We start from the raw sequence: 11,611 nt of genomic DNA, 5'->3' as shown, positions 1-11,611 counted from the left end.
TTATTAAAGTTATAGATATTATTTAATTAAATATTATACTTCGCGATTATATTCGCTATAAGCTAAAATTAATTATAGATAATAGCTAGGTCTTTATATTTAGCTCTTTAGTAATTATATTTACGAAAGAAATATATCTTAAGGTCTAAGTATTACTTAATAAAGTTATAAGCCTAATATATACTAACTAATAATATATCGCGGTTAATAAGTAATTAATTAGCTATTTCTTTTATACTATATAGCTATAAGGGGAATCCTCGCGAATCTAAGTTAAGAATAAAATAAATAAGAATATCTTCTTCTAGATTAGATAGCTTATATAAATTAGAGATAATATTATATTAAGACTAGATGCCTTACTGCCAGCGATATAAGGTATAATAATAAACTATATATATTATTATAGCACATTAGATACTTAGTTTTAGGTTATTTTAGAGGGTTTAAAGAGCTAGAAGGATTCTAGCCTTAGTATTAGGCCCTAATATACTTAGTAATTAAGAATTAATTAATTAAATAAAAAAGATATAAGGTAAGGGATTTTTATAATACTCGCTTATTTATAACACTTACTTATTATATAATATATATAATAAGCGAGTAAGCCAGGCAACCAAGTAAGCTACTTTTATTAACCTCTCTTTTAGAAATCGCAATAAAAATACTATAAACTATTTAATTAATTAAAACTACTTGCTATACTCTTCCCTAGATATCTTAATTACTACCTAATAGGTCTTTATATTATAGCTAGGTTAGCTATAGATACTATAACGCTAAATACCTAGTCGCGCTAACTTTCTTTAATCACTACATCTCGATAATTTAGCCACTACCTATGCATTAGTATCTATTTAATTAATTACTTACCTTCCTTCCTCTACCGTCATAACCCCTCTTTTCTATAGCTAGGTTCTTTTTGCCCTCCGGCGCCGACTAAGTATCTCATTTACCTCCCGAAGGTCTTTATTCTTAGTAGCTAGTAAGGTAACCCGATATATAATTGCCTTTATCCCCTTCTTAAGAGACCTTAGGGCTTTAAGGATTAACTCTAGGGAGCTACTTTAGTGCCTTTTAATTTATCTTTTAAGGTATTTAGATTAAGATCTAGCCTTAAGTATAATCCTTAGGGTCTTTAAGACCTAAGAGGTTAAGGGCTTAGATCCCTCCTTAGTAGGTATTAGAGTCTATAGCTATATATTAAGCTTCGAGACTATAATTTCTAGGTCAAGGGGAACAAAGCTAGCTCCTTTAAAAGCCCCCTTAATATTTCTCTCCGTCATAGTGGCCTCGTATATAGCATAGAAGGCTAGAAAGAACTTAGTCTTTAAAACATGGGTTATAAAGTATCTAATTAATTGCTTTATTTCTCGACTATAAGCTCGCTTTAATACGCTAAAGCACTTAATATTAAGAGGCTAGAGTAGATGAGATAAATAAGGTAATATATAAAGCTAGATAATCTTTTTTTCCTTATAATATCTCTCGAATTTAATAAAGTAGTAATTTTTATAGCTATTAAGGATTAAGAGATAATAAGATCTAATTAATCGATTAGTTATATATTAGTTAAAGTACTTTAGCCACTCGAGACTAGTCTTATTATTAATCTAGCTATTTTAGGTTATTATAATTACCTAATCGCCCGGGAGGTTACTTTCTTAGTACTAATTAGCGAGGTAATATTAGCCCGCATCAATAATAAATAGCTAGATCGCCTAGCCTTCTGTATTAATCGCTTAAATAACTATAATCTATTCCTAGTTTCTAGGCTATATTGATTTCGGCTTTAAATACCTTTCTGAGCCTATAATAACTATTCTACTTATAATTATACCTATAAGAAAGCTAATCTTATTAAAGTTATAGATATTATCTAATTAGATACTATACTTCGCGATTATATTTACTATAAGCTAAAACTAATCGCGGATAATAATTAGATCTTTGCACTTAGCTCTCTAGTAGTTATACTTCTAAAAAAAATATATCTTAAGCTCTTAGTATCGCTTAATAAAGTTTAAAGCCTAATGCGTGCTAATAGGTGGCGCGTCGCGGTCGGTAAGTAATTGATTAGCTATTTCTTTTATACCACGAAGCCGGGGGGGAAATCCTCATAAATCTAGGTCGAGAATAAAGTAAATAAGGATCTATTCCTCTAGATTAGATAGGCGACGCGATTTATTAAAGGTATCGCGTTGAGATTAGATACTAGTCTGCCGGCGACATAAAGTATAATAATTAATAGTATATATTTCTGCAGCGCGCTAGATACTAAGTCTTAGGTTATTTTAAAGGGCCTGAAGGGTAAGAAGTATTCTGGCCTTATAATTAGACTATGATATGCTGGGCGGTTAAGAATTAATTGATTAAATAGAGATAATGTAGGTTGAGGGATTTTTGGCTTACTTGGTTGCCTGGCTTACTCGCTTATTATATATGTTATATTAATATTTAAACTAACGTACTTGATAAGTGAGCTGTACAGTCAAGTGAGCGAGACAAAGGTATTTATATATTAAAAAGAGAAATAAAAAAAGCCCTTAAAATTCTAAAAATAGCTTAAAATATCTATAAACCTATAATTATATTTATTATATTATATATTATTTATATATATTTTTTAAAAAAATCTTATAAGGCTTCTTATAAGGTAGTTTAAAGAATAAGCTATTCGCACTGTATACTTGGCCTTTTCTCTATAAAGGCATTTTTTAAAAAATATAAGAAAATCATTTTTAAACTTTATAAAGGATTAGAATTATAAAAATACTCTTTTTAAGCTTATAGCTATTTTATAGAAAGAGTTAGAGGGTCTAGGGTAGGCTATTTCTAGGTGCACAGTATGCTGTCTCGTTCACTTATCTGTACAGCTCACTTATCAAGTACGTTAAGTTATATATTAAGCTTAGAATATAATATTTTTAATTTCTTTTTAGTATTTATAAGCTTAAAATAATAATAATATAAAAGAATTAAGATAAGTTTATAAATCTTAGTAATAGTATTATAGATCCCTTGGCTCTGGCAAGGGGTCGATGTACTGCTAAAAGCGGAGGGTAGATAGCTAACTCTGGCAGCTATCTGGTTAAAAGAAATATAAGTCATAATGCAAAGAAGGCATACATAAAGGTAATCTAAAGTCTAAGTTGCTAATCCTATCTAATGGCTGCTGGATCCGACTGTCATAGAGCAAGACTCGTCACGTGGGGTACCCCTTCTGACTAGGGCATGTAACAAATAGATATTTATTATATATGTTAATTAAAAAATATTATAATATAAGTATATAATAATATATATATATATATTTTCTAAAATAAGTATATAGTTAAGTATTAAAATATATTATATATTATATTATAATATCTCTACTAGGTTATAGCTATTAGTCTAGATTATAGCTATTAGTATCTTTGCTAAAGGTATTTTTATTTAAGTATAAGATGCTAGCGCTTATGCTAATATAGCTTCCCCTTTTAAAAAAACAGCTAGTAATAGTTATACTAGAAGGTAGAATATATCATAGCATAGATATATTAATGCTTAGATGGGCATAGAAACCCTCCCTATAGTAAGCAGCAAAGTATGGCAGCTAGATAGCCTTAGAGTACTTAACCAGGGTGCTAAGTCAGCTCTGACTTATAGCATCTTTGATCTCTGCCATAACCTTTTTTAATACCTCCAGGTTCTTAATTATATTATATTAGATAGGGCGCATCGCAATAGCAGTTATGTCAAATCATACAAATAATGAAACCCAAGCCTCGGTAGCTACATCGGCTGAAGAGAAGTTATCTTTAGTCGCCGCGACGTTGAATAATTTATCTAAGAGGTCAGATCTTCGACGGACGAGTCAGTAAGCGGCGTCCTTGGTCGGAAGGGTCGACTAAGCCCTAGCGGATGACCTCCCTCTCAACATTCTTCTCTTCTATCTGTGTCCAGCGGTCACGCACCGCCTATTTCGCGGCGCGAACAATATCATCATAACATTTGAGTGCCCTATGAAGCGGAGGAAAGAGATAGAGACTTCATTAGGCGCGACGCAGACGATGGGACCTGCGACTCAGAGAGTCAGTGAGCAAAGGCAAAGAGGCGGGCACTCTGAAACGGCGGAATAGCTCGAAGCTACTATGTGTACGCACCGTACTTCTGGTGCAGGGCCCCCTGGCTGTTATCAATATCACCTCGAAAAACCTGACGGGCTAGCCAGAGTCGAGACACCTTGGCCCAGAAGGGACCTGGGATGTCTGTATAAGGATGGAAGAAGTAGGAGTAGGCTGCCGTGGCGATGAAGATAGTGACTGAGATGAACAGCAGAGTCAAGGCCGGAAGGTAGAGCAAAAGATGCGGGAGCAAGGAATCGACAATCATGATGCGTTGTTATGGTGCTGGTGGGTGAACGAGATTCAGGAGCCAAGTTCTGTTGCTTGGAGACCTGACCAGGTGAGGACGAGAACCTGCCGAGGCGAAATAGACCTGTTATACTTGAGCATGGTGAAACTAAGGTTGGTTCTGGTTGTCCAGGTGCTATGGAAATGTTTGCGGATGGAATCTGTACGGAGCAGACTATAGTCTAGTGGTCGACGATCGGGTTGGGCTCACCCACATTAAGTCCGACCGGGGCCCCGTGCCGCATGCCGATCGTGGCGATGCACCCCGCAGGATCGATTGAGCGAATGCGGGGAAAGTTGAAGCGTAGCAGGTAGTGCATGTGGCCCCACGTAAAAGCAAGACCAAGTCCCCCTGGCTGGTCCCACGACAATCCGACTTCTCCGTCATACCTGCTCCTGTCCCGCATCAATGTCCGACAGCGAGCTCGATGCAAAGCCGGCGTATTCGTGCCCGATATGCCACAAGCGGTACAAGCGGAGCGGCCACCTCGCCCGCCATGTCGCCACCCACAGCATCGCGAGGCCGTTCTCGTGTTCATGGTGCGGCAGCTCGTATCAACGCGCTGACGTGCTCCGCCGCCATTCTCTGACTTGCCTGGGCCGCGATGCTCTTCCTGGCAAGGCCACTGTCGCATCGCGCCGGCGTCGGGCTTGTGACTCCTGCGTCAGGCAGAAGAAGGCCTGCACTGACGGCCTACCATGCAGTAACTGCCGCCGCAAGTCCCTCGAGTGTATCTTCTCCCACCTGACCGAGCAGGTGGGGACCATGCCTGGCCAAGCTGGATGCTCGCTGGACCTGGACAACAACCCTGGGGGCAGTCAAACCATGGCCCTGCCTGACGCCAATCCTCTGATGCCTCCTGTGGCGCCTCCTGTGGTGCCTCCCTTCGCCTTGGGCGATACCTTACCCTTCGCATATCTCGGCAACTCTCTTTCCACCTCTGACCTTTTCGCCTGTGGCCATGCCAACAACGAAAATTGGCTCAACTTTCTGAACTTGGCGGCCGATACGTTGCCACCAGACTTGCCCGAGCCGAACGACTACTCGTTCCACTTCCTAGACAACTTCACTAGCAGGACTGGGCTGGTTGAATCATTTGACTGTGGGACTGAAATGCAGCGCCACCAAGTTGTCTCGGTATTCTTGCAAGCCTTGACGAAACCAACCATTGGACTACCTGTGACAGATGCTGATCTGACATCAACAAGCCCAACTGCGCTCGACACCCCAAGGCTCCAAGACAACCTGACCCTGAAAACCTACGAAATCCTCCTTCGAGTCAAGGATGTCATCACAAAGAAGCCCAGGAACAGCTCCGTCACGCTGCAGTGGTCTACTGGTTTAGAGCAGCGCTGCCTGCAGTTCTTTTCGCCAAACAACATCAGAAAGTTCCTGGCCCTATATTGGGAAATATGGCATCCAAATGTCAATTTTGTTCACCGACCATCTTTTGACTCAGCCAGTGCTAAGCCGACGCTTGTTGCGGCCATGATTCTGATTGGTAAGAAAACATCTATTCTATCTGTTCAACCCCTTCTCTTGCCGTGATGGGACTCTTGGCTAACATCTCATAGGAGCCTCCGTCTCACCGGATGTTGTTGATATTGAGCAGGCAAAGCAATGGTACAACTGCATTGAGGAAATGGTCTTCACTGATGAAGATTTCTGCAGTGATTGCCGATTTACTGATGATACGACTCCTTGGATCCCAAGTCGCAACATGCGCGAAATCGAGGCTTTGCAGGCGGCATACATGGTATGCCTTTATCAGAACTGGGAGGGGACAGATGCTAGCAAGCGACGAATTCGCCGATATCGCTTCAGCACCGTTGTGTCGGTAATATGCAACCTTCCTGAAATTCGCGTTGGGATTAACACCTGCTATAGGTGGCACGAGATATTGGCATCATGTCTGCTAGACATGCAGACTACAGTATGGTGAGCCTGTACGAGTTTGATTGGAAAGACTTTGTGTCAAGGGAACAACTCATACGGTGAGCCTAATTTGTCCGAGCAACTCAGGGTTGTATCGCTGACTTACGAACCGCGGCCTACAGAACCTTCCTCTGGATCTTCCTACTTGACAATGCGTTTGTTATATTCAACAACTTGCCTCCTAGGATGGTCATCCGAGAAATGACCATGCACATGGCTTGGCCAGAGGCTCTATTTCAGGCAGCCACTTCTGACGAGTGTGCTCAACAACTTCAGGTTTGGCTTAGACGGTCCGTCTTGACTAACATGACCGTCCGCGATGCAGTGAACATCTTTTGCAACTGCAACATTGAGCCAGATACTCGGGTACAGTTTGCGGATCTCGGACCTCTCAATCTGTTCACAATTGTTTCCGGTAAGGGCTTTGAACACACCTATTATGCTTTGCCTCATTAATGCCTTCGTAATAGCCTTCCACTCTCTATTATTCCTAAGGCAAAATGCCTTCGCTACTGAAGATTGCACAACGATCCGCAACGCTCTCACGATTTGGAAGTCGGTATGGGAAATGTATACGGACCAACTTTCGTGCAGTCCACCACATGCGATGGTAAAGAAAGAGAATTACTCTCCAGGGATCAATATGTGGAAGCGAATCGGGTTCATGCGCCACTCCCCCGAGTTTTGGCTCCTAGCAACGGTCGTGGTAGATCGCATCTCGGGCACTTCAGACATGCGGTGGGGAATGGGGACGGCCATGGTGGGCGACAGCGGCAATGGCAGCGGCACATTAGCCGAGCCGATACTTGCAGTTATCGACCAGACAAGCATGCGTCAGGTCAATGACCTAATCACAGAGTTCCAAAATGTACAGTTACATTAGGCGCTAGCTAGAGTGGTGACTACCGGGACTAAGGATGCTAGCGGCGGAGAAAGGATGTGGGAATGCGGAGGTATCTCACATCAACTCCGACAAGTACATCGGCAATGAAGCGCTTCAGATTTAAAGACCCCGCGCTTGCTCGGTCTATAATAGACTTGCTTCTCGGTCCAGGCCATCTCTCCATGTAAATGGCCTGACCTTCTTTCTGGTTGTCCCATTCAATGCCATCATGTTTAACACACACACAATCAAGTTGTTGTTGCTGCTCTTTGCGGCCGCCTTCGTGCGGTTGTTGTTTGTTGGAAGAAGACCGAAGAACTTTCCCCCGGGCCCGCCCACTCTTCCTATCCTCGGAAATATCCATCTAGTAACAATCGGCAAATGCCTTTCCGCTTCGCGAAATACCGGACACTGATGATTCTCAGATGCCAAAACGGGACGTCCACCTGCAGCTCCAGAAGTGGGCAAAGCAGTACGGACCGGTGTACAGCCTGATACTGGGTACACAGACCCTTGTGGTGCTGTCGAGTGATCGGGCAGTCAAGGATCTGCTTGATCGCAGGAGTAGTCTGTACTCGCACCGGCAGGAAATGTACATTGGTCAGAAGTTGGCCAGTGGTGATCTTCGACTGCTTATGATGGTTCGTTTCCATATTCTTACCACATGCCTGTCGTCTTCCTTTGCGAAGAGTGGCGCTAACATAGAACCTGGGTGTTTAGGGTTATGGTCCAACTTGGAGATCGGTAAGTTATATGAGAGGCATCCGCTACCCCGATGTGCGGCTACTTACAAGTGGAAACTAGTTCCGCAAAATGGTACATGGGCTTTTGAATTCCCAAGTGTCAAAGGAGTACGTGCCGTACCAGGTTATGGAGAATAAGCAAATGCTTCATGACATGGTTGTCCAACCAGAACAGTTCCTAGGCAACATTCGACGGTATTCCAATTCTCTCACAACGACCATGGTGTTTGGCTGGCGGACACCCATGAACAATGACAAAAAGTTGATCCAGCTGTTTGAAGGCTTCTCCGAATTCGCAGACCTCAACCAGACTGGTATTGCTGCTCTCCTCGACTCCTTCCCAATGCTGCGGAAACTCCCAGAGTTCTTTCTGCCCTTGCAGCAGAAAGCTAGAGACCTACACCAGAAAGAGAAGGCTCTCTACTTGAGCCATTGGCTCAGGGCTAAAGAAGAGGTTGCAAACGGTACCATCAAGCCATGCTTCTGCATAGGTCTGACAGAGGCACAAAAGAAAGATGGCTTTTCCGACCAGCAAGCCGCCTACATCTCTGGTACGTTGCTTGAGGCTGGGTCTGATACCACGTCCAACACGCTCTACGCCTGGGTGCAGGCGATGCTTTTGTACCCCGATGTCCAGAAGGCGGCCCAGCAAGAGATAGATGATGTTGTTGGCGATGATCGCCTGCCGTCTATTGATGACCAGGACCGTCTTCAATATGTGCGCATGTGCATGAAGGAGACGCTCCGCTGGATGCCAACAACCATCCTCGGTGCCGTTCCTCACGCTGTGACGGAGGATGACATTTATAACGGCTTCTTGATTCCCAAGGGTGCTGGCGTTCTCAACAATGTATGGTCCATCCACATGGGTGAGGATCGTCATCCAGAACCCCGTCGATTCAACCCCGAACGATACCGATCTGACACCCTCAGCCTGGGCGACTCAGCCGCTAGCGGCGACCCCGCCAAGCGCGATCAGTTCACCTTCGGTGCCGGCCGACGCATATGCCCTGGTATTCATGTTGCCGAGCGCAGCTTGTTCCTCGGCATCTCTCGCATGCTTTGGGCCTTCAACATCGAACCAGCTCTGGATGAGGCCGGTGAGCCCATCCTGCCTAACCCGGATAAGTTGACTCAGGGATTCGTGTGTATGCCTGAGGAGTTCCCGGCCAAAATTACACCGCGATCCGAGGCGAAGAAAGCAAAGGTCATGAAGGATTGGGAAGATGCTCGAAATCAGTTCCTTGACCCTACGACGATGCAGTGGTTGGAAACGCCATTGGAGAAGCTTCCCGTTAGCATGAGAAATTGATATATCTTGTATGCATAGTTGGTTTTGTAAGATCGTCGCAATACTATCACTCCTTTTCTTGGAATCTCTTCTCAGGGCCGCACTAGCAAAGAAGCTGTGACACTACGATCAAGGACCAAGCTTAACCTACAATAACTCAGAATAATGTGATGACTGAAATATAAAGAAGAAGCCGTGACAGTCAGGGGGTTTCGGGGATACAATTTGTGTATTCAGTAAAACACCATGGAGAAGAGGGGATTCTCGGTTAGGATTTGAATTGGAGGCTATTTTTTCCAGTTGGGGAACATATCTCTGCCATAAGAAGACAAATGTCTCTACCCAATATCTAGCGTACACTTGCTTATAGTTCGATAGGGTTTTCATTCCACAGAATCACTGCCTTGATGGCCAGTCCATCAACTACATCAGCAATGGCTTTCTCATGATCTTGGATGCTGTAATAGGTGATCAGCCTTTCAAGAGGTAAGAGTCCCTGAGAGTGCAAGTCGATCAAGTAAGGGATGAACTGTAGCCTATCCGTTAGACCACCATCATTACACAGATGAGCACAGGGGCTTTAACGCCAGGTTTAGACTTACCTTAGATGGGTTGCTATCCCCCTCAGAACAGCCCACGTATTCCTTACCATAAGTCAGGTGGCTCATAATGTCTATCTTGGCCTGAGAGTTGCTGCCTGGCGCACCGACGGTCGCCGCCCTCCCTTTCGTTCCCAGGGCCGCCACCATCTCCTCAACGACAGCCGGGACGCCGGTACAGTCAACGGCATAGTCGACACCAACTGGAGGGCAGATTTCTTGAATCTTGTCGACGACGCGCTGGTCTGAGCCAAGAATGCCGTGAGTGGCGCCGAGCTGCGTGGCGAGCTTTAGTCGACCAGGTTGTAGATCAATGGCGATGATAGTCTTGGCCTGGCATAACTTAGCTGCCATTACTGCCGCCATGCCAACAGCGCCCACGCCAAAAATAGCTACCGAGCTGCCAGGTTTGACCCGGAGAGTGTTCAGGACTGCACCCACGCCCGTCTGAATGCCGCAGCCCAATGGAGCAAAGAGACCCAGGGGAGTCTCCGGCGCAACCCTGACTAGGCAAGACTGGTGTACTACCGTGTGTCTGGCAAAGGAGCTCTGCCCAAAAAAGGAGCTGAAAAGGTTTTTTTTCTGACCTGCTGCGGTTGAAAACATTGCCGATGACCCGTCAGGACGCTTGCCACCAAAGTTTCGGTTGTTGAAGTAAGAACAGTATGCTGGCTGGCCTGATACACACCATGGGCATGACTCGCAGTGGGAAAAGGACATCAGCACCTTGTCTCCTTTCACGACCGAGGTGATAGCGGATCCAACGTCAAGAACTACACCGGCACCTATTCCCAGAAGTGAGTTGTTAACAAGCCTGCGTCGTGGACCATGTATGTGGGTGAGGTCATTGCCTACCTTCGTGGCCGAGTACAGCGTTCGGGCCGCATGGTAGCTTGCCGTTGGCACACGAGACGTCAGTGTGACACACGCCAAAGGCATGGACTTGGATGAGAGCTTCATCGGGCTGAAGAGCATCTAGCGATATCTCCTGAAGTTCGAATTGGCCGTTGAGTTCTGGCACGACAAGGGCGGTAGTGGTTCGAGACATAGCGGACGGCTGGCGGTGTGAATATGCCATTGAATTGTCTGCGTAATTGGTACATCCAGGGCAATCCCCTTCAGTAGCCGGCAGTCCTGTGGTATATGATTTCTCGCCAACGCAGCCGTTTATTACTAACAATGGCGATTTGCCGAGTCTTAGTCCCGGTCGGAGCGCCATGTGGGTGACGCTTGCGACCATCCACTTATGAACGTTCGCGGGGTTGGAGTTGCCTACGGGCTAAATTAGTCCGTCGAGTACTTCCCGTTTCTAGGTATGTACGCCGTAGAGACGCGAGTGTCATAAATAAGCGAGTGTTATAGTAGACTATGTACCTAAAAATCTTAAATATTAAGTTTCTAAAAACTGCCATAAGATAGCTATATGCTTTAAAAAAAAAGAATTTTATAAGTCTAACTAAAAAAAAAAGTTATAAGTATATAATTTTTCTAGATTTTTAAAAATTCTATTAAGTTTTTAAAAAATAAAAAACTAAAAATAATATAAATAAGAAATTCTTAAATAACTTACTTATAAATTTCTTTTTAAAATTTTTTAAAAAAATTATTAACGTACATGTATAGCGAGCCGGACAGCAAGCGAACCGGACACTTTTTTTTAACCTTTAAGATAGAAATCACTATAAAAACACAACAAACCATTTAATCAATTGAAATTACTCGCTATACTCTTCCCCAGATGTCTCAATCACTACCTGACATG

At 43.8% G+C, this 11,611-nt stretch overlaps 2 protein-coding genes across 2 annotated transcripts; one reads left to right on the top strand and one right to left on the bottom strand.

The window, feature by feature from the left end:
- Positions 1-4,806: 4,806 nt before the first annotated feature.
- NCS57_00981200 (uncharacterized protein) lies at positions 4,807-9,271 on the top strand (the record flags this gene model as incomplete). The annotated part of the gene is made up of 8 exons (XM_053059573.1): positions 4,807-5,899; positions 5,973-6,235; positions 6,286-6,392; positions 6,456-6,748; positions 6,804-7,201; positions 7,642-7,857; positions 7,937-7,960; positions 8,021-9,271. 8 exons carry the CDS (start codon positions 4,807-4,809, stop codon positions 9,269-9,271), a joined length of 3,645 nt encoding a protein of 1,214 aa, XP_052909967.1.
- A 343-nt stretch (positions 9,272-9,614) lies between these two features.
- Positions 9,615-10,927, bottom strand: NCS57_00981100 (uncharacterized protein; the record flags this gene model as incomplete). The annotated part of the gene is made up of 3 exons (XM_053059572.1): positions 9,615-9,779; positions 9,853-10,634; positions 10,705-10,927. 3 exons carry the CDS (start codon positions 10,925-10,927, stop codon positions 9,615-9,617), a joined length of 1,170 nt encoding a protein of 389 aa, XP_052909966.1.
- Positions 10,928-11,611: the final 684 nt, after the last annotated feature.

Source organism: Fusarium keratoplasticum, chromosome 8 (genome assembly GCF_025433545.1).
Source record: "Fusarium keratoplasticum isolate Fu6.1 chromosome 8, whole genome shotgun sequence".
Lineage (NCBI taxonomy): Eukaryota > Fungi > Ascomycota > Sordariomycetes > Hypocreales > Nectriaceae > Fusarium > Fusarium keratoplasticum.
Note: the sequence above shows the minus strand (reverse complement) of the source record. Positions and strands in the feature narration are given on the sequence as shown.